We start from the raw sequence: 23068 nt of genomic DNA on the forward strand, positions 1-23068 counted from the left end.
TTGTGAAATGGTGACTTAAACCCAATAATAGTTGCCACCACTGTAACTTGTGCTGGTCGTTCCCTTTCCTGGTCTGAGAGGCAGGCGGTAGACCAGCTTTAGTGGGTACAGTCAGCTCCCTTTAGGGATAGGGATGGGAGACTTAGCTCAGGCCTGTGGAACCTAGGACCTCTCAGCCCTCCGGGCCCACAGGCTGCATCCCACCAAAGGAGTTGGGGGCCTGGGAGGACCAGAGTCTCCTGCCAGGAAACAGGCACGGATGCAAGCTCTGTAGATGTCAGATGGCATCACCAGCAGGTATGAATAATGGCATTTTTACAAGGAGAGCGATTTTTCTTACTCTGTTTTCAGAAAACTGCTTTCAGAGGCACAGCCTTTGCACACAGGATGGTAACGACTTTTTAATGACCTTAAGAGGACTGGTGTCCAGGCAGCAGTGAATCAATCTCAGTGGGAGGTTGGTAGTGAGAGATAAGATGGAACACCTGAAACCAGAGGGGGAAAACAAACTGCAAATACATATATTTTCTTTGCTAGCATTACTTGGTAATTAGACAATTACAGGAAACAGCTCCGCGGCAGCTGGCATTTCCACTGTGTGAACGGAGGAGGGATGGCAACAACTGTGAACTCCTCACATTTATTATAGAAAATATTATTGGAGTGTACAGTCGTGGGTGCCTCGTGCTCCTCCAGCGCATTCTGATGAGCTGCGGAGCCAAGCCAAGAGCCAAGCTCCTCCTCTCGGGGTTCGCTCGGGGCCTGCTCCGCTGGCGTTTAAATGGGTTGGCCCGGCCGGGCTGATAAGAGCCCAGTTGCCTTTAAAATATCGGGTTTGCTTCTGAGGCCTCCCAGCGATGGGCCGAGCATTTGAGAATGGGGAAGCTGGAGTCCTAGGGAGCCCCTGCTGCTCCCAGGTGTCCTCTTGGCACCCTAGTGAGTGGCCCCGCTGCTCCACACCCAGCGCCCAGTGCTGGGCTCGTCCCACCCCTGCCCTGCTGCAAAACTCTCCTCCTGGAAGCCTCCAGAACCTGCCCTCTCTCACGAGGAACGGCCCTCTGGAGTCACCGCCACCCTGTCCCATTTTATAGATGAGGAAATGTATTTCATGAACTCCTGCCACCCTTGACTGTGTTCATATTTGGCCACACTCCTGTCACATCAAACATGGTCTACACATGGTGTTCATTTTTAGAGGACTTTATAAAAATCCTGAGTGACAGTCATAGGGTGTGGTGTTGGCCTGAGTGGGACACTGTTCCTGCCTCTCTCTGCTGCCGCCCTTCAGACAGCCCCCATCCTTCCTGTGGCTCAAGCCCCTCAGGCTGGGAGGCCCCGCTCACCGACACACGGCCATCAGCCATGCTGGCGGCCCCGCAATCAGCAGGCGGACCACACTGTGTAACCAGGTGAACGCTTGTGTCTCCCCTCCCAGGTCCTGGCAGTCGGTGACTTTTGAAAGACAACCTGCCTCCTTCATCCGAATCGTCGGAACACACAACACAGCAAATGAGGTAAGGGCCTCTTTTCACGAGCAGCACTGAGCCATCTTGTGATGTCCAGGTAAATGGCATACCGAACCGAGTGGCACTGCTTGCTCGGCCTGCTAATGGCCTGTTGTTCCGACAGCTTGGTACAGAAGAAAGCCCCGCTCTAGCCCAGGGGGCTGTCATTATGGTGTCCGGATGTGTCTTCACTAGCAAATGAAGCCAGCCCCTACTGCTCTGCTTACCCTCCCTGCCTCTTTGCAGAACCTGCCATCACAGAGCCCAGAGGAGGTCAAGCAGCCTGTCCCTCCCCTTAGCGTCCTTAGCCCTGCAGAAGGCAGTGGGTTCGTGGGGGCCCTGAGCATCTGAGTGTGGTGTCTGGTAGATGGCCATGCTGGTAGCATGGTGTGCTTATCTCTCGCTTTGATGGCCTCGTCCCATGTGTAGTGCACCCCTGAAGGGACTGCCGGCAGAGACGTGCCATGCAAGGGGCAACAATGTGGCAGTTCATGAGGCGAATGAGAAGGAAGCTGGAAGAGGGTGGCCCTGCAGTCTCACTCCTCCGTGCACCTTCCTCAGTTCTGCACAGGACTGGCTTTGTGGGTGTGCACTAGAGCAGTGGCCTGGGTCCCGTGCCCGGGCCTTGGCATGCTGCAGCCCCTCCTTGAAACCCTTGGTGTTCTTACTTTGACTCATGTCTCAGGAAGCCCTGCAGGACGGTGGTGCATGCCAGGCTCACCATGGCACCGCTGCTTCCCGCTCCTCACCTCCCAGACCTGGGCCTCAGCCACAGGCTTCCTGGGCCCTGGCATGTGTGCTGGAGGACTGGAGTCTTCAGTGCTGGTCACTGGATAGGGACACTGCAAGGGGCTGCATTGGCCTGAGGGTGTTCCCATGGAGCAAGTGCAACATTAAGTAGCAAATAAAAAGCATGGAAGGGTGAGAGAGGCTGTGGAAGACAGGCGGTCGCGGCTTTCCTGCCTTCAAACCCAAGGCCCTACGTTTTCATTTTGCCACTGGCTCTGCCTGTTACAGAGCTAGCCTAGCATCATGTTTGTGGAACCACGATTCTCTCAGCGCATCATCAAGGTGTGTCTGGCACTTGAAAGCATTCTCAGAAGCCAAAGCGTTTTAAGTGTGGGGAACATGTCTGTATTCCAAGGAAGTCAGGAGGCGGAGGCAGGAGGCCTGCAAGTTCAAGCTAGCCTCAGCTACTTCGCTAAACTGTCAAAATAAACAATGGAAGGGCCCGGGTGTATGTAGCTCAGTGGTAAAGAGGTCCTGGATTCAACCCCCAGTACCAAGATAAGTAAATAAATGAAAATAATACAATAGTTTAGGTTCATTTTGCCTTTTTTCTTTTTTTAATAAAAATGATCCATACCCTCAATGTGTTTCCTGCAGAGAGGAGCTTGTAAACAGAAACCTGAGCTTTTTCTCTTTGTTTTAAAACAAACCTGAAAATTATAATAGTAAACTAACTGATTTTTTTTTTTTTTTTTTTTTTTTTTTTTTTTTTTTTTTTGCGGTGCTGGGGATCGAACCCAGGGCTTTAGTGTTTGTGAGGCAAGCACTCTACCGACTGAGCTATCTCCCCAGCCCACTAACTGATATTTTTAAAAGCAAAATTCAAGAATTCTAAACATTCTAACAAAAGTAAAATTTTAATCTACATTTTAATACATATTTGATCCCTAACCAATAATGTCATAATTCCGTGAATGAATTCCAGTTTTTCTTACCACTTAAGCTACATTAATTATGTGTTACTAAACTTGAGAAAAACTCAAATTTATTTTTATAAGTAACATATTGAACTTAAATATTTTCATTTGCACTCTTTACTTCTAGTATAATTCATGTCCCTAAAAAAAAAGGCCAGTTTTTCACCTTATGGCCTAAATAGAACTCTGAAGTTATACATTGCAACAGAAGGAATTCTCAAATCAGAAAAAGCTGAGGACTTCTGATATGCATCTGGCCAGGGTCTCTTCCAGACCTGAACTCAGTCCCAGCCTCATCACCTCTGGGACCAAAGGAATGAAAAAAGGATCTTGGACCTTTTATTTCAAAGCTCTTCTAGATGGAGAATAACTTCCCAGGCAAGGCTCTAAAATCAGCCTGCAAAACCTTTTTTTCATGGTGAGTTTCCCAAAAATATCCATGCAGGACCCCAGTCCCTTGGGTGAAGACGGGGCCAGTCAGTTTGTAGGCACTAGTGACAGCGGCCCGTCTCATTTGGCTGATGAGTAACTTGCTCATTGCCTTATTGAATCAGTTATTGATTGGGAAAATAAAGCCTCAACGTGGTGTTTCCAACTGGGAAACATTTTAAATCGTAAAATAAATGATGAACAGGATCATAAGACAAGATCCATAAACTGTATCATCTTGGAGCACACAGGAAGTCATAATAAAGTTGGTTTCCCAGGGTATCAAGGGTGTAGCAGACTCTCAGAATGATCTGCTGCTGCTCAGAGGTTCTGGGACAGCCTTCAGAAGAAGCAGTACCACCTGCCTTAGAGAAGTGGCCGCCCAGAGGGGGCAGGGGTAGGTTGCCTCCTGGCAAGGAGCATGGCTCTGGCTGGCTGGGCAGGGCTCCTGGGAGACGGTGCTAGAGGAGAGCAGAGATGCCCCGACAGGGAGGTGCTTGCTGTGGCATGGGCACGGCCAGGGAAAGGAGGCTAGGGTGAGTCCAGGACAGTCCCGATGTGCAGTCCCGTGAGAGCAGAACGGTGCCATCAGAAATAGGGGTCAGAGCACCTTTTTCTCACTGTGGACGGTGGCCTGGAGGGCGGGGTCGCAGGGTCTCCTCGGTCTGTCTCCACTTGGTTGCCAGGCGCTATCAGTGGCTCTTAGCCTGGGCTGCGCGTCACCTCGGTGCCTGAGCAACAGATGATCATTTCTCCCGGCTCCGCAGGCTGCAAGTATGAGGTTAGAGTGCCAGCAAGGTCTGGCGCTGGGAGGGGGACTTCTTCCTGTCCCTGCCTTCACTGGTCTTCCTTGGTGAGGGGAGGATGAGTGAGCTCCTCTCGCCCTTTCCCTTCTAGTAAGGACGCTAAGCCCATCAAGGGGCTGCACCCTGTCATCTCATCTAAACCTAGCCACCCCCAAAGGTTCTGCTTCTAATACCATTCCCCTGGGGATCAAGGTTTCAATGTATGGGTCTGGGGGACCCAGACATGCAGTCAGTTTCAGTGGCTGTCATTTCAGGCAGAGCCAGGACTTGTTTCCTTTTAGCTACTGGGTTGTACAAACCAATGCTTTGTGCAAATTGCCAGGAATATAGGGAAAATTGATTTTACCAGAGAGGTAAAATTGTGTGTGTAAAAGCAGAGGAAAATGTGTCTAGATGAGCCCCTTGCCTGGTCCCCAGGTAGGTCCTCTTTCTGCAGACATTGCGGCCTCCTCAGAGTGGCAGAGCAGCGGGGCGAGAGCCTGTGGAGAGCACTTCTGGGACTGGAAGAGCTTTCAGGGGAGGTGGGAGCCGTTTCCACAAAAGATGGAGAGTGGCCTGGGGAGAGAGTGAATGGCCAGAGCTGCCTGCCCTTCAGAGATACCGCGGCCAGGAGCCCCGTGAGTTGACAGCTACGGATACGGGCTGAGCTCGCGTCATCGGGTGCTCTTGGAGTAGCAGAGGGCAGATGCCCAGCAGTGAGTGGAACCCAGACAGGTTGGGCTTTCTTGCCCACCATAGGTCGTGTCTGTCTTGCTCCGGTGACCAGGCCTCCCACTTCCAGAGAGGCTCAGCATCTGTGGGCCGCACGGTGGTTCCCCCTTTCCCTTGATCAGCTGGCTCTCGGGCATCGGCAGCCTCGCAGACTGTGGAGGCTCCGATTTCTCCATCACCTGCTCCGCAGGCCTGCTTTCCTGCAGCCCCGTGCCTCTCCTCTGGGAAGCGTGCGTCTGCTGCTGGCATCTGTCTCTCATCTTCTTCCGTGAGCACCACAGCAATGAATTCATTTAATTTTTTTAGCTTCGTTTACGACTTCTGTCAATAGAGTCCCCTAACGCTGGCCTTGGAAGATGCCTGCTCCCTCCCGCCCTGTGTGCTTGGCCCTCAGCAGCTGCTTCAGCGCCTCACACCTTGCCTGTCATCCGTGTGTCTCGCTGTCCCTTCGCCTCGCGTCTTCTGCTTGGGGTGGTTCTCATGTGCCGCTGCTCCTCTCCTTGGCCTCTCCCGATCTTGCCCACCTTCCTGCACACTCTCAGGGCAGCCTTTGTCTTCCCCTGTGCCTGGCACTAGATGGCAGACCTGATAGTTTGTCTTTGAGCTCACCCACTCCCTTCCATTGGTCATCTGATTCTCCAGTGCCTGTGCTGCCAAGCTCACACCTGGCTATTCCTTGACCGCTTTTTGGTGGTCTCGGTGGCCAACTTAGCAAGCTTGTGTGCATTCCATATGGTCACCCCTTGCCTCCATGACTGATGGCCTCTGAGCTGCTTGTGGGGAGGCAGACATTGCCCCCCTTTCTAAACCTCTCTGGTCGCAAAAAGGTCAGAAGCTGGGCCTTGTCACTTCCCCTGTTAACATCAGGCAGACCTTCAGTTCCAGCTCAGTGACTGCCGCAGAGTGTGCCTGGCGTCTCCCATCAGCCCCTTCCTCCTCACCTTAGCGAAGTAACAAAGGTGCACACCTGCATCCTTGAATCCACAGAATTCAAACAAGATCAAGTCTGGGGCCCTGTGAAAATTAGTGGTATTAAAAGTGATAGAAGTTGTGTCTGTTTGTTGTTATGGTTTTTATGAAACCCTGGGTTTGAGAGAAAGTTCCAGAGTGACTTTTCAGTAGGCAGAGAGCTGAGGCTTAAAAGGGCTGTTGGAAGAGCGAGCTCTGCAGTGCAGAAAGGGCTCCTGTGCACAGGAACACATGCCAGCCCGTGCCACGTCGATGACAGAAACTGAGGACGGCATTGACGAACTGTAGGCAGTTCTCACGGTTCCACTGTGCTCACTGGACTCATGTGGCAAAGGGAGAGGCTGCAGCACCGTCATCTTTGCATCTTCCACAGCTGGCATGGTGCCCGGCGTGTGTAAAAGTATAGTACCTATTAGCTGAACAAACGAATAACTGATTAAGCTGTGCAGCCATCTCTACTTCTCCCAGTTAGTCAAACAAAGGAATGAAGGACAAGATTTAGTAAAATAACTTTTCATTACCAAGTGACCATGGCATTCCAAGACAGAGTCTCTGTAGTCACATTGAGAATTTCTTTAACCCAGAAACCAAACACTTCCATAAATGAAAAAGTATGTGTACCAAACATTCAGCATCTCTTAGGTTAGGACCCTTATAATAAAAATAATAATTATTAGAAATAATAGTAGCAGTGGCTAGTATCACCTGAGCACTGCTCCAAGGCCAGGCCCTATTCCAGGCCCTGCGTACTTATCCCATTATTTTATACTCGTATTTGCAGTAGCTTCTGCTCACCCTCATCTTAAAGATGAGGAAACTCAGTTGGGCATGGAGGCACCTGCCTGCAATCCCAGCACTTGGGAGGCTGAGGCAGAAGGATCATGAGTTCAAAGCCAGCCTCAGCAACTGAGGGAGGCCCTAAGCAACTCAACAAGACCCTGTCTCTAAATAAAAAATATAAAATAGGGCTGGAAATGTGGTTCAGTGGTTGAGTGCCCTTGGATTCAATCCCCAGACCAAAAAAAAAAGATGAGAAAACTCCAGGAAGCAGTGAGCAGCTGTGGCCTGTGTGTGAGCATGTGACTCGGCCCAGACCTCTGGAGAGGTGTGATGTGTCCAGGGTAACTGAACACACCTGTGCCACGTTCCGAGTGTGCCACTCCTGTGTGTCCTCTGAACGAACTCTTGTGCACGTCGAGATACAACAGAAAACAACATAGCATTGTTCACAACAGACCCTGGGACACCACCCAGCCATCTGTCCACAGAAGAATGGGCAAATAAAGCACAGTGTGTCCAACAGTGGACAATGATCCATGTGGATGAATGACAGACCATCTTGAAGGACAGCAGAGAAAATGAATAGTAAGGTTGCATTCATCTGGGCATGGTGGCACACGCCTGTAATCCCGGCGACGCCAGAGACTGAGGCAGGAGGATCACAAGTTTAAGTGCAATCTCAGCGATTTAGTGAGACCCTGCCTCAAAAATAAATAAATAAATAAGTAAATAAAAAGTGCTGTGAAAGTGGCCCAGTGGTTAAGCACCCTGTTAACAATTCCTGTTAACAACAACAACAAAAAAGAGATTACGTTCCTATAAACTTCAAAACAGTCAATACTTAACTCTAACGTTTATACCTACACAAGTGGGAAACGGGTAAGAAAAAAAGGGAAGGGGGCAACCGCTGCCTCAGGCAGAGTTGTGGCTTCCTGGGGTGGGGGCTTGCAACATGGGGGAGGTGCAGGCGCCCGCTTCTTGGCTCAGGTGGTGTTCACGCGGGTGTTCATGGCATAATTGTTCAAAACTACATTTCTGTTTTATGCACCTTTCAGTGTATAGTTTTCACAATAAAAAGTTTTGGTTTTAAGTAAAAAAGAAACCTTGATTTGGAAACTGAAGCTGAGAGATGCTAACTAATTTGTACAAGGTCACCTGCATCGAGTGTCAGAGCTGGGATTGGAATCGAGGCAGGCTGGTGCTCAGCACCCCGGCTGCTACATCTTGTGGGCACCCTGCCCCGCCCTGGCCCAGGACTCGGGTAACCAGTGGACTTGGCGAGTAGGCAGTTCCCATGGGCTCACATGGCGCTCATTAGATCCAGAGAAGACGCCGAGGCAAGGCCTTCCTCAGGGGGCTGCAGCCTCACCGCCTGGCGGGCGACCCCCGAGGCGTTTCTCACTCTGGGTGATGTCTCAGATGGCAGCACCTGGCTGTGGAATGGACAGCAGCCACTGCAGCTCCTTCAGGTGCAGGCTGGCCCTGGGGTTGGGTCTCCATGAATGAGACCAAGTTGTGGAGGGTCCAGGAGGGTGGGGCGCAGGTCACACCGCAGCTTGCTGGCAGCCATGTTAGGAATGGTAAGGGACCTGAGCTTGTCACAGGGGGGCCTGCACGGCAGCAGCACAGGACAGAGAGTCTGCAAGTGGCTGCTTGAGCTGCCCTCCAGGACCACTGAGCTCAGAGCCTGGAGTGAAGCAGAATTTATTTACAGGCTTCTGTCAGGCCAGTGAGTGGCTCTGGGCTCCCAGTGCCATCCTCGTTCCCATAGCAACATGTGGCTCTAATGAAAAAAAAAAAAAATCAGGGAAACAGATTCTGTTAAAAAAAAAAAAAAAAAAAAAAAAAAAAAACCTAAAACTAAATGCTCCTTCCTGGCCTGGTGATGATTTTTTTCTAGACCCTCTCCCCACACTCACCCTGACCGCATCCCCAAGCACTTCCCCTGGAGTGTCTTCTAGAGGGTCTTCATCTAGGCCAGAAGGTGCCTCAGAGCAACCACTTGCTCCCAAGGCCAGAATTCCCAGTGGGCAGCAGCAGGGATGCAGCAGGCAGCCTGGTGGCAGCTGCCAAGAGAAGCAGCCCCACCCCGCAGAGCTGCCGGTCTACAGGCAGAGGCTCCCTGCTGCCTGGGGAAAGGCCTGGCCTCAGTGGGGGAAGGGATGTGCACAGGGAGACCTGCTCCGGCATAGAAGTAGCCCGAACAAGCCCAGGCTGCAGATCCACCCTGGACAGCCTGTGCGGTATATGCCAGAACAGGGTGCTGGGCCAGAGAAGATGGCAGAGGAGTGGCAGGGATCAGGGCATGGGGACAGTCGGCCCCAGAGGCAGGCACCTGTGAGCTCGAGTCGTAGTCCAGCATCACATACAGCTTTTCTTTTGGTGGAAGGTGGGGTTACTGGGGAATTGATCCAGGGGTGCACTACCCCTGGGCCACATCCCCAGCCCTTTTTATTTTATTTTGAGACAGGCTCTCACTAAGTTAGCCAGTCCTCCTCCTCCTGCCTCCCAGGTCACTGGGATGACATGTGTGTACTCCCATGCTTGGTAGCATTTGAGGTCAGAGACCGACCGTGTTGTGGCATCTGTGTGTCCCCAGCACATACCCAAGGCGTGGCTTACAGTTGCCCTTCACACATCAGACCAAGAATCACTTGTGGCCAGCCAGAGCTGGGGAACAGGAGAGCTGAAGGTTGCACCAAGGCTGTTCCCGTGTCCTTGGAGAAAGAGGAGCCAGGTGGTGAGAAAGTCAGAGCTTTAGTTGCAAGAAAATATAGGGCAGGGGAGGAGCAGAGCATCCAAAGCAAAGCACGGATTTAAGGATTACACAGGCGATAACATCAAGGCCAGGTGGCTCAGCGGGGTGGGGGGGGTGGGGCTGGAAGGGAGCTCTGAGGAGCCAGTGCAGGCGGGAGGGAGTGGGAAGGAAGGGAAACTCTGACCAGTCACCTCCCTGCCTCACAGGACACTCGCCTTTAAGGAGAATAAACTAGGCCTTTGAGGTTCCCTCCCAGTGAGATAGGAAGACAGAAAAATGTTTTATTTGTTGCATAATTATAAAAGAAGACCCTTTATGGATGGCTTTATGCTTAAGCTTCTGTTATGGAAGACTTTATTGGGGATATTGGACCCGTGACACACCAGTGAGCGAGTCCTCGTTTCAAAGGCTGCGCAGTTCTTAGGCCTGTTGCCTTGGGGCAGCTTAATTCCTCGTGTTCCAGGCCTCGAGGAAGTGAGCGCCCACGACCTGGGCAGGCGAGTGCCCCGAGCCGGCAAGCAGTGAGACGAACTTCCAGCTCCCGAGGGTGGTCTCAGGCAGTGACCCCTTGCTGAACTGGCAGTTTGGAGGGAGAACAGAAGCCTGCGTGCAGCTGGAGCTCTGAGACAAAAGGCACACGTGGAGCCTGGTCGGATGGGGGAGAACTGCCCGGCTGGGGCCTTGCCATCGTGGCAAGAAGAGGGCCACAGCTGGGCCTCGCTGGTGCCCGTCCAGTGGAAAGGAGCCTTGGGAAGGCCACGCTGCCTGCCGAGTGGGGGTTTCAGGCCTCCCAGAAGCCGGGGAACAAGACTTCTTGTTTCTTAGTTGAGTTTTTCATTTTGTTTTATTGTTGTTTGAAAAAAAAAAAAATACCTCTACCACTTTGTGGGCAAATTAGGATGAAAGAGCGACTCGCTCTCCCTGGAACAATGGAGTGTTTGCATTAAAAAAAAAAATGCAGAAATACAGGTCCACCTGGGAAAGCCTTTTCCCCAGAACCTTCCACACAGCAAAGTTCCACAGCATGGAAAGAAACTATTGTCATATATGAGAATTGTCACCCAGAAATTTACTTCCACATCTAGGAGGGATAAGTACTTGTGCAAAAATGTTTGGGTTTCCATTACCCCAGCAATACAGAAAGTGCTGCTCCCGATTTGAAATGTCTCCCCATGGAATGAGCTGCTGGGCTTCTCCAATGCACATGTAAAAACAAGGCTTATAAAAAGAGATGTTTTGCGGGGAGTGCTTGGTCTTTCTCTAAAACGGAACAAAAATAAAACATCTCTGCAGGCTGAGTGTGGACAGTTAGGTTCTGCTCTGGGATGAGGGGAGATCAGTGGTACCTTCATCAGGCTGGTTAATGTCTACTCTGATGCTACCACCCCAGCCTCATGGAAGGGAACCAGTCTGCAGGGGATGGATGTCAGAAGCCATGGCCTTGTGTCTGACTTACAGCCATTGAGAGGTAGATATCTATTTTATAAAGATATGTTGCCTTGTAAATGTAACTTGAAAGCTTGGATCAGAAATCCTATTTGTATTGGTTGGCACGAAAGCAGTCTATGGCCAATTCCTCAGGAGAGACCTGGAAAGCAAGGGAGAGTCATTGATCAACATTTATTAAATTTTCCCAATTTCTGTTACAGTTCACAGTACTCTTAGGCCGATTTGGGAAAATTAGCAGATGCTTCTGCTTCTAAAAACCTTGAAGAGATGTCAAGCAAATAGTGTTTGGGGATTCCCTCTAATGAAAGGCGCGGACAGTAGCCAGCTGAGGGTCGGCCTGATGGCCAAGAAGGGCTGGGCATTTGCATGCATCCTGTCCGGGGTTTGTGGAGTAAAGAACACCCTGGACTGTTCCCGACATGTCCTGGATTACAGCTCCCAGAGAGACAGGGCAAAGTGATAATAAACAGCAGCTACAAAAAGGACGCCCAGATTGTGACTGAGGCTGTGTCCGATTCATACACGACTACATTGCAAATTAGCCAGCTCCTCTCGGGGGATAGATCCAGAGGCCATTGAAGACGGTTCAGCGAAGGTGCCCCTTTGTGAGCGGCGGCAATCAAACAGGCTAATGGGATGCATGATTGCCGAAAAGGGGAGCGAAGATGATGCGGCGGCCGTGGTAATGGTTTTGCATAAATCAGAAGTGCGTCTCTGCCTGTATGCCTCATTCACTTTTGGTCACATCCTTTCCAAGGGGTATTGCAGTCTTGGGAAGGTTCAGAAGGAAGAAATTGAACCACATGAGCTTCCGAGCCAATAGAGGCTGGGACCTGGCTGTCTGGCCCACAGGGAGGCCCGTGGGGCCCTGCAGGAAGAAGGGCTGAGGAGTGGGGACGGGTATGTTTCCAGGCCCCCTCCCTCCCCGAGGTAAGGACAGTCTGCCCAGGCCATCAGCGCCCTCCTCCAGCTTCCAGGAATAGAGCAGAGGCATCATGGCTCCTTCCTTTCTGCACCTCAGTGCCAGGCAGGAAGCAGCGTGGGGCCCAGCTGGGATGGCCTGCCTCCCATGAAGGAGCTAGTTCCCCTCCGCAGGTTTGCTCTTCACCGACTCCAAGAGGAGAGAAGAGGGCCCAGACCAAGGCCTCTGGTGGACGATTTGCGAATCTCAGAGTCCCGGGGGCAGAGCCTCTGCCCTGCACAGGACGAGGAAGAAGGGCTACGGAGGCCAGTGTCACTGAGCGTCTGCAGAGGTCAGTGCTGGCTGGCGTTGGCCACACTGTTGCCACATTTGGCTCCAGGCGCAGGCTGGATCAGCAACAGAGGTGACTGAGCCCGGGGTGGCCGAGCAGTGTTCTGGGACCCGACTGTGGAAGCCCCTCTTCGTCCCTCTGGCTGGAAGGCCACTCCTCCCAGCCCCCAGCCCCTGTGCCCGCCTCCAGGCTTTCCTAGCCGCCCTCGGGCGGCAGCAGCTCATCACACACCTGACGCGTCTCCACCTGAGGCCAGTTCTTGATGCCGTGGAAAGTTCCAGGCTTGGGTGCTGCCCAGCCCAGAGGGTGAATCCTGCTGCCCGCTGTTGGCAGAAGAGCTGGCGTGCTGGCACAGAGCACCTCGGCCCAGATTGCCCCCGCCCACGAGGTCCTGACCGTGGCCCCGGGGCTGGACCTGCCCGGTTGGACCTGGTGCCCAGCAAGGTCACTGGGGGGTAAATGCAGCAAAGGGTGGAGGACCCTGAGTGACCACAGTGTAGCGACCACTGTGCCTTCCCCAGTGACCAACAGTCTCTGTCCCTTCCATAGAGTCCCTTGTCTCTGTGGACCCCTTCCTTCCTTTATCAGTCTTATTAAGTCTGTCATCAAATTCTGTGTCCCTTTTCTTTAAAAACGACTCCTTCCTCTTGGTAAGCTGTGCTTCTCTTCAGGGGATTTCAGAGTGTGAGAGTCTGTCTTCTACTCTTTCTTTAAACACTTGTATTATTTGAATTTGTCACCACAAACGTGTATGTCTTTTGCAGTCTTTTTAAATGTAAGAAATGGTAGTTCTCAAGAGCCCTTGCGCTGGCTCCCGCCTGCCCTGCCACCCCTCCCGTCCATCCCTACCCCCCGCACCCCTGCTCCCTGCCACTGCCTTTTGGCTCAAGAGCCCAGAGTGGTTCATCCACACCAAAGGCAGTGGGGACTTCGGGTCGCAGACTGGAACACGGCTCTGTGGTGCCCTCGTTCCTCACACCTGGGGGCTGCACCTGGGCCACCGCATGCAGGGGGCTGCCAGGCCAGCGTGGCCTGGGACTTTCCAGGGCTTCCAGGGCACCCTTGACTTGGTTGGAAGATCCTGTCCTGAGCTTTGTGGGTCAGGAAGAGCAGTGGTTCTGATTTCTGTGGAAGAAAGACCCCTGGGAACACACAACCAGCTGTGGTAGTTCCGTCCGCGTGGCCAGGCACATTGGGAGTCAGCGCAGTTTGCGTCATTTGCTGACCGGTTGTCGGCAGGCTAACACAGTGTGCGGGTCACAGCACTCACGGGAAGCAGGAGGGGTTTGTCTGGAACGAGGACAACGAACAGCCAGGGCCAGTCCTTCGGCATCGTTTGGGGCTCCCGCAAACAGTCCCCCCAGGCTCTTCCCGGCCCTCGGGCAGTGGACACCCACCCTGTGTGATATATGGGGACCTTCCTTGGAAGACAAGCACATCCTACAGAATCAGCCACCAGGCCACTCTGAGGTCTTTTCCACTGTGTTTCTCAGTGCAGGGTTTTTATTGATTTGTTTATTCTTGGGCAAGACCCTGGCTACGGCGTGGACAGTGAAGCTTGGTCCTTGAGGGTGATAGGAAGTGACAGATCAGGAGGCAGAGGCAGGAGAGGGGCGGCCGCAGGCAGGAGGCACATGGATGCTTGCAGGGCGGCTGGGGGAGAGCCCACCTGGACAGTCACAGGTCTGGAGAGAAGGCTAGAGCCAGGGAGAGGAAACCCACTCAGGAGGGAGAGGTAACAAGGAGGCCGAACCTAAGTCTGCTCAGCCGGGGGAGCAGCCTCCAGAGGTGTTGATGGGCCGAGAGCCGGCGTTACACAGGGCAGGACGGAGCACTCCAGTGTCCAGGGCAGCAGGCCCATGCACCCCGGCTGAAGTCCTCCTTCATGGGCGTGGCGGCAGAGTGTGCCTGGGTCCTCTTGCAGAAGGGAATGGGGTGTCCGTCTAGTTTGAAGCGTTAGTGTGGGGCGAGGGTGCCCTGCAGAGCCTGCCCTGCCTGTCCCCCTTCTGGGAGAGGCGTGTTCCTGAAGCAGGAGGGACTGAAAGACCCACAGCCACTCCTGTTCTGCAGAAGCTTAAAGAATGTGAAGCTGGTAGAGAGGATAGAGCAGTACTGGCCGCACAGGCGGGTTTTAGATTTACCCTGCTCAGCCTGGGCAGTGCTGGTGTCCAGAGAGCTTGCAGATCTCCAGGGAAGGCCCTCCCGCCTGACCTTGGCCCAGCTGCTCTTGACAGGTGTGGGCCTACCGATGGTCCAGAGAGGGGACTCTTATATAAAGGGAAGGGAGGAAGGGAAGGACAGGGGCTAAGTGGGCTGGCCACCAGGGTAGGGGAGCCATAGGGTCCTTAGGAAAACCCCCTGCCCTCATGACCAGCCTTCCAGGAGAGGAATCAGCTCACCCTAGGAGAAGACAGCCACTGCCACCCACTGCCAGGACGGCGAGGACGGACGGGAGGGCACAGTCTCAGTGAGGCTTCGAATCAGTTTGGAATGTGAAATTCAAAACAGTGGTCAGTGAGGGAGTTGCCGTGGAACGTGGAGAAACAGTTGATTCTGGAGGGAAGCGGGCGTTGATCTTCCAGCGTGACGCCACAGTAGGTGGTACTGCGTCTCCACCTCTGAGAACGTGGTTCCACAGGAGGGGCTGCGCGTGCCGCCCACGCTGAGCAGTACGCCCCCGGGGGCCACGCTGCCCACCAGGCTCCTCCTGAGCCCCTGCCGTCTCCACCTCTGCCTGCCTCCTCAGGAGCATGGCGGCGTCCAGCCAGCCCTGCCCTGCGTCCTGCTTGCACCAGGAACCAGTGCCCTGTCCTGCACCTACACGGACCCGTACCAGGAACACAGTCACCAACCACCAGCAGACCCAGAGCCCAGTGGCCACTCACCAGGTGCAGCCCCTCTGAAGGAAGTGAGGATGAAGCTGCAATTCCCCAGGAGCATGGGGTGGGCTGGGGAGCCTAGCAGTGTGTCCCTCCTGTGTGGGCTCAGTGGGACCTGCTGCTCATGGCTGTCCACAGAGGCGCCTGCCTGCCAGGCCTCCATGCCCATTGCCACAGCCAGCTGCCCTGGCCCCTGCATTTGCACCCAGCATCAGTGACGGCTTTGCAAGTCGCATCTTCCCTGCTGCGTCAGGCCTCCTCACCGTCCCCAGGCCCTGCTCTCCTTGCTTTGTTGGTTAGATCTCCTCGGCCACCACTCAGAGATCTGAGGCCCAAAGACTTTCCTTCCCTAGGCCACTACCCATATTCTGCAGGTCCCCCTCTCGCCTGGATGCTTCTCCGCCTTCAGATGTCCTGTCCTGTGCCTCCAGGTCCTGTCTGGTCATTTAAAACGAGCTATGCCAAGGGCTGAGCTCGTCCAAATGCTGTGGAGCTGTGGCTTTCAGGCATTTTGTTTGCATGTCCCCCAAAAGAGCTTTGGAAGAAAGTATGATCTTTTGAACTGTTAGATCGAGATGCAGATTAAATGTTTCATCATAGGTTTAAAAAGTTATAAATCTGAGAAAAATAAACACAAGATGGAAGATGATGAGAATTGACTGACTATCAGGAACTATTTGATGGCGTGGTTTGATAAGACAGATTTTAAGTAACTTTGAATAAAGCACACAGAATCTGATAGTAATTATGGAAAAGTTTTATTTGTGGATTTTAGCCAGGGAATCTTGAAAATGTTTTCATAATTCTGGAAAAATTCCAGTTGCATTAAAATAATTCACATCAATCACGTGTACCCTTCAGAGGTTCTGAATTCAGAGCTCTAACTCAGGCCACCTATGGGGTTCCAGGACACTTTGAAGCCCAGTGGTATGACAGGCCACACTCCATCCCATGCCTTGAGCTGGCAAGAGGGATACCCTTGTGCTGGTGTGGCACTCCTGGGCGAGGGGGCACGCAGGGCCTGCCTCCCTGGGTGGCAGAGACACCGGGTCTGTGAGTTCAGGCGAGCCCTCAGCAGTTGTAGAAAACACGACTCTCAAGTACCTGGAAACTGATTCCCTTAACACTGCTGCCCACTCCCTGGGTGGTCCATCTGCCACCCCAGACTGACCACCACGACTGCAGGGGATGGGATTCCTGTCCCTCAGAGAGCTCAGGACAAGCACTGGGAAGTGGAGCCCCAGAAAGATGGGCTGATGGACAGCAGAGAGGAGCCCCGTGCATGCTGGCCGGCCGGGGGCAGCCTTCCTCGCTCGGCCTCTGACGGCTCCTCCAGGCCCGCCAGCTCTCCTCAGCAGCCTGCCTTTTTTGTGCCAGGCGTGTCAGGTCCTCTCTCCCCCAACCACGGCCCTGCCTCGAGGTTGGGCCAGGCTCCCCATTCACCCAGCACCGTTCAGCGCTGCGCCCGTGAGCTGGGGTCAGCAGTGCTTCCAGCCAGACCAAATGCAGGTGACCAAATGCAGACCAAATGCTGGCTTCTGGAGGGCGGTCACCCACCTTCGACCAGGTGGCGGCTCCTCAGGTGGAGGTGTTTGTTCGAGGCTGGCCCGGGCCAGGCAGAGTTGGGGTCCACCCCAGCATGGTTCCCACACGTCCCGCAGGTCATGCAGGTTTTGCTGAGTGCATAGGTGCTCTCCTGGCTGCCCTGTCACCACAGCTGGTGGAGGGAGGTTTCCCATCCCGTGCTGCTCGCCCTGCAGAAAGTGTTCAGAGCTGTGTGACCGCCACAACCCACATCTGCTGACTTGACCTGGCCGCCACCTGTGAGGATAAATTAATTTAAAAGGAGAAAGAGCTGGGTGTGGTGGCGCACACCTGTAATCCCAGCGACTCCGGAGGCTGAGGCAGGAGGATCACAAGTTCAAAGCCAGCCTCAGCAACTTAGCAAGGCCCTAAGCAACTCAGTGAGACCCTGTCTCTAAATAATACAAAAGGGTGGGGTCTGGGGATGTGGCTCAGTGGCAGGTTCCCCCTGGGCTTAATCAGTACCCCAAAATTAAAAATAAAAGGAGAAAGAGCCCCTGAGACAAAAGTCACCTAAAACAGGGTCATCTGGTGAGAACATTCTGCAGGAACCCATGTCGTGGTGTGGATGGCTCTTGGGCCATTGTGCATTTACTTTCATCCTGACTGGCCAGGTGTGTCCAGGACCTCCTAGTTGCTGTCCGGTGTCTGGGAAGGACTGCCCCTGACTCTGTGCCGGGCTCCCAAAGCTGGCAGGACTTTCCTGGCAGGCAGTGCCGGGTCCCAGGCCAGCCCCTCACTCACCAGCTCCTTTCCTCTCCTCACCCAGGTGTTCCACTGTGTCCACTTTGAGTGTCCGGAGCAGCAGAGCAGCCAGAAGGAGGACAGCAGTGATGAATTGGGGACAGTGGACGACGGCCTGGCCGGTCAACAGCTTGACCCTCATGCCCTGCGGGCCCCCGGCGGCAGCTCACTGCCCCCCAGCCCGGGCCCCAGCTCGCGCTCACCCAACCGGCAGCACCAATAAAGGAGGCAGCAGATGTGTGACTGGGTGGGCCTGGCAGCAGCAGGAGTGTCCTCCGGGCGGGGCTGTGTGCACTGCCCTCCCCACCTCCAGGGGGCAGGCCCGGCTGCAGAGGCGGACACAGAACAGGTCTCCTCCCAAGGACGCAGGCCCGCTTTCTTCTCCTCTTTTGTCCAGTCAGGCTAGTCTCCAGGGGAGAAAGGGGCCTTCAGTCTTCATCAAGTCCACCATTAAAACCCTACCTCTCTAATCTAACCCAGGCAAAGGGACGGAAGGCAGAGGCAGGCCCGAGGCACGGTACAGGAACGGCAGCGCACGGAACAGAAGAGCAGGCGGGCCTTGCTGCCCGCAGCGCCCTGGAGGAAGTGGCCCGTGTGTGCTGACAGTACGGGACACACCGCCCTGGCAACCAGCCGATTGCTCGTTCCATTTAGCCCTCCTCCATTTGCCGACTCGTAGGTGTTCCGGGTCTTTTTGAAACTCCAACAGCAGATCTCTTGTTCCAATCCCTCTACGCTGATTTCCTGCCCTTGGTTTGCACGGTTTCACAGGGGCAGGGCAGAGGCTGTTGCACCAGTCTCCTGAGCGAGACGCAGAGGCAGCGCATTGTGACCCCTGGTCTGACGAGGTGAAGCCTTTGAGGAAGTTCAGTGAAATACACAGCGAGCACATCTGTCTGTGGACACCGCTGGAGTCAATAATCTTGCAAATTGTTGAGTTTTTAACCTTTCATTCCTGAAATGTATCCCACCTTTAAGCTTGGGCAGCTGACCAGGAAACAGTTATTATGCCAGCTGCTAAGTTAACACTCAGAAGTACATGTAGATAAATATATGCCAACGTCTGGCGTAGCTTGGCTTGCGTGGCTGAGCATCAGGAGCACAGACCTGCGCCTCTGCAGCCACTTTGAGCCGCTGAGTTTTCCCCATACCATGGCACTCAGCTGGTCATTGGAAAAAAGCATTTCTCCAAAACTTATCTCCTAATTGTCACTGAGAGGATCTCATGTGACTACTGAAGCTCCATCTGCTTTCTGTCTCTTACAAGTGGTTTCCTTTCCAGTACTGAGGACCCTTGGTAACTTGCTCAGATTATCGTCTGCAGTTTGGCTGTCTCCAGAGTCCTCCATGTCCGTGGTTGTCAGCTCTGGCCTGAGAGACTCCCTGGCAGCGTGGCAAGCAGCTGAGCTGCACAGTGGGCCTCCGGTCCCCAGCACATCCCATGAGGCTGCTTAGAGGAGGGGGGCGGGCTTGAGGACTTCCTTTACAGTGTCCAGAAGACACTTGGGGTGTAGAAAGAACGGAAGGGTCAGGTGCCTGTTGCTCCTACTTCAGCTTGGTTTTGAGTGGCTCACCCACACTGAATAGCCAGTAGTGTCCAGCTGCGTGGCTAAGGGGAAGGTCATCTTTCTGTGTGAACACAGGCCAGCAGGAAGCAGAGGGTCACCTAGGTGGGAGAGGTGACTCTGGGGAGAGGTGCCCATCAGCAGATCTCCACCTGCCTCTCCACTGCGGGCCTCTCCATGTGAAGGGTTCCTGTGACAAATGGCGGGGTGTCCGCTGTGGTGGGAGGCTGCTGCCTCTGTCAGGCTCCACTCCTCTGCCCGCTCAGCAGTTCCTTACACACCGTCCCCTGCCCCCGGGGACGGAGGAGCCGGGTCAGCCCCAGGAGGGCGGAGTGCACACATTTTGGACCATCTGTTCAAAGGCTTCTTTGTAAATGTTAAAGTCACAGGTGGAAGGGCCCCTGGGCGTGCTGGGAAGTGACTGGGCTCGTGACAGCTGAGAAGCCTCCACCACCAGGTGCCTCCCTGCAGGTGCTGGCAGCTCCCGCCAGGTCCCAACAGGCCCACACCTGTGGCCCTGGGCCGGGACTCGCTTCTGCCCTCGCCTCCGGAGCTCTCCCACCTCCCTGCTTCAAGGCGCCTCTGTGGCCTGACGAGGGCTGAGGGGAGGTCAGCGGCGGCGCTGGCAGCGGATGCCACAGGGTGGCCTGAGGGCGGGCGGCCCTCGCGTACCTCGGCCCCATCCCGTGTGGCCCCGGCAGCCTCGTGGGGATGCCAGAGGACGCCGCAGGCCTGGCCTCAGCAGACCGGGAGCTCCTGGTCCCTCTCGGGTCTTCCGACATGAGCGGGAGGTTCTTTCTGAATGGCCGTCTGGCCCAGAGGCCACAGTCAAGGTGTGTCACGCCAGACAGGCCTGTGGCATCTCCAGGGACAGGGACGAGGGAGCAGCCAGGGAGGAGTTCTGGCCTGGGCATCTCCAGAGCTTGGGGGTCCCCAGGCCTGGCTGGCCCCACGGGGGCTTCCTCTGCAGCCACCTGGGTCAGAATGGGCCCAAACCTTGAAGCTCCATGTGCTGCTGGGCTGAGGCAGAGACGGCCCCGCGGGGCTGGAGGCTGATTCCGGGAGCCGGGTGTCCACGGGGCGCCTCAGCCAGGCACTGGGGGAGCACAGCAGATGAGGTTCCACGGCCACCACCCCTGGTGCCTCAGGGCCACTCAGCAGCGTCAGTGTGACCGGGTGGGATTTGGTTAGAGGCATGACCAGGGAGATAGGCACTTGGTGGCCATGGCCTCTGTCCTTCACCGTGACGCTTCTCAATTAGGGTTATGCAGGGACATCTCCACCTGCCGACGCAGAGGTGGGTCGCTGCCAGAGCCCCCGCCCTCTTTTTTTTTTCTTTTATGTTTTTGGGAAAAGTGGAAAGAACCCTTCATTGGGGCTTTGGGAAGAAGCCTTTATGGTCACCTTCCACGGCTCCCAGGGGGGCTGCTGGCAGGCCGAGCCCAGCCCTGGTCCCGCCCGCTGCCCACCTGGGGTTGCGGGCTGCAGAGCCCATGCACACGCGTCCTCCTGTGTCCCCGGTACTTTCTCTCTTCTGATGATAGTTAGAACCAGAGCCCCTGATGGGTGTGGGGCGTGTCTCAATTGCTCTTTAAATTGTCACTTTTTAAATCTTATTAAATGAAGTGTCGATTCCTGACAAATACATTAAACGTGTTTCATTCCTAGAAGAGTCGGGAAAGCGGTTTTCAGCGAGAGTGGGATGTTTGTCAGACTGACTCCTTGGCAAAAAAAGAATGAGTTCTGAATTGGGCGAGAAATTGCTTGGAGTCCGCCATCGCCCGACGCCAGCGCCGTGCCGGGCTGCAGCCGCGTCGCCTCGCCTTCTCTTTCATTTAGAAGATAAAACTGCAGTCGCCCAGCGTTTCCCGGGGAACGGGAACAAGGGGATGCAGCCCGCAGGAAGAGGCAGGCGGCTGGCCTGCCAAGGCCACTGGCCGTGGAGATGGAGCCCCGACAGGGCGGACGGTGTCAGAGGAAAGGGAGTCCGGCCGCCTCCCCAGGAGCTCTTCCCCGCTGGGTCTGCGCTTCCTGCTGGCCTTTGGCGTGACCGCCCGGGCGCAGCTGCGGCCAGGCCATGCTCCACGCCACTGTGTTAGCGCAGCCATGGCTCCTGCATGTTTGTCCTGACCACAGCTCATTAGTGGCCCTGGGGATTTAAAATGCAGCCGGCGCGTCGGTTGCGCCTCGGGAGTTTTACCCTGATCCTAAGCTGGAAGTCTTCCTGGTGCGCTGGCGGAGAGGAAGGCAGGGTGGAGCGCAGGCCCCTGGAGCTGCCCGTCTCCCAGCTGCCCACTGGGTGGGCTCAGAGGCCGCGGTTGTTATGGAGGAGGTGGGAAGTTTGCTAGGGGGGGCGACACAGTGTTCCAGGAGGGGAGGCTCAGGCTGGGCCTTCGTGGCAGGCCGGCTTCCCTTGCGTCAGGGGGAGGCACAGTCTTCCTCCATGGCTCCTGGCTGCCCTTCCAGCCCCACGCTGAGGGCCACATGCCCCCTTCCCAGCACAGTGCCCGCCGAGCCACGCACGCCCGAGTCTCCCTAGCCAGGGCTTTTTCTGCTAGGCCACAGCAGGGGCTGGGGACAGGTGCACAGGGAGCCGGAGGAGCTCTCTCCCTGTTTTCATTACGTGTTTTAAAAGTTATGAAGAGACTTGCCTGTGGAACAAGGTTGCGGCCTGGTAGAAGGGGTGAGGGCACCGCCGCCTCCGGCTGTCACTCCTGGCCTGGGCCCAGCCGTCGTTCGCGCCTCTGCCACCAGGCCCCACAGCCTCGGTCCACTGTCACTTTCAGGCCAGCCCACAGCCAGGCGGAGCAGGCCTCTGCCAGATCTGGTTCGTTTCCTTTTTATTTTTTATTTTTTTAAAGAACTAAAATATTCTCCCAGAGTCCTAAAGACTCACAATCATCCCCCGTAATTTATGATAAATGTCTCGGCACTTAGCATTTGCATGCGTGCGTATTTATAGCCCCGAGCAGGGAAGGGGCGCTGACAGCCCAGCACCTGTTTCCGCTACTGTCCCTCAGCCTCCCTCCCGAGGGCCGTGCCTGGCTCTGACAGGTGAGGGATGCAGGCTTCCAGCCAGCGGGCAGCTGCTGTCCCACCTAGAGGTGCCAAAGCAGAGAATCGCACCAGCTGCAGGATGGCCCCCACAGCCCTCCCGGTGGGGTCTGTGCCCTGGTCACTGGTGACGTTGTCCCACTGTGAGCTCCAGAGGTTCACAGCCCTGCTCCTCAAGGGCACCCTGCGGACCAGCTGCACCAGCTCGACTGCTGCCCTGCGCTGCTCCTGGGCCCACACGCCCAGGTTGGCTCCCAGCCCCTTTCTTTCCCCAGGCCCAGCTTCCCCTTGGAGGGGTGGCTTTCTCCAAGAGCTTGAGGTCACAGGTCTGCCCAGGCCCCTCAATTAGCTGCCCCAGGTCCACGGAGGCAAGGCGCTGCAGGCGAGGACGGCCGGGGCACAGGGCCCGGCTCCAGAGCTGGACTGCTCAGGTCTTGGGGTCTTGGGGTTGGGGCAGCTAGCAGGCGCCCTGGGGCCTGACCGCTGCCCAAGGTGGCTCCAGGTCTCAGGGCAGCCTTTCCAAAGTGGCTTCTGAGAGGCTCTGCCCACCTGGGAGACAGTCAGAAGTCTCCCCGTCAGGCTCCTCCAGTACCTGACACCCCACCCCCAGTGCCTGGAAAAGCAAGAGGAAAGTGACTCTGGCTGTGTCTTGGAGCAAGTGACGGGGAGAGGTGACCATCCTCTCTGGTGACCAGACCGAGCCCTTGTGCTAACTTGGGTCTAACCTGAACGCACCTGAGACCGAGAGCCGCCTCTGCCCCGGGGGCTGGGAGGGTTGTGGGCCCATCCCATGACCCCCTCCCAGGCCTCCTGGAGGTGGGACAGTGGGACCTTGCTAGGCCCGGCTCTGAGGCAGCCCAAGGGTGCTGGCGCTGG

At 55.2% G+C, this 23068-nt stretch overlaps 1 protein-coding gene across 1 annotated transcript in view; it reads left to right on the forward strand.

Moving 5' to 3' along the window:
* The window catches only part of Btbd9 (BTB domain containing 9), a 387287-nt gene extending 369265 nt beyond the window's left edge, over positions 1-18022 (forward strand). The window contains exons 10-11 of the mRNA XM_047557540.1: positions 1436-1514; positions 17599-18022. Of these exons, the coding sequence (XP_047413496.1) occupies positions 1436-1514; positions 17599-17796 (277 nt within the window). The 3' untranslated portion in view covers positions 17797-18022. The remainder of the gene's footprint in view (positions 1-1435; positions 1515-17598) is intronic.
* Positions 18023-23068: the final 5046 nt, after the last annotated feature.

Source organism: Sciurus carolinensis, chromosome 7, assembly GCF_902686445.1.
Source record: "Sciurus carolinensis chromosome 7, mSciCar1.2, whole genome shotgun sequence".
NCBI lineage: Eukaryota > Metazoa > Chordata > Mammalia > Rodentia > Sciuridae > Sciurus > Sciurus carolinensis.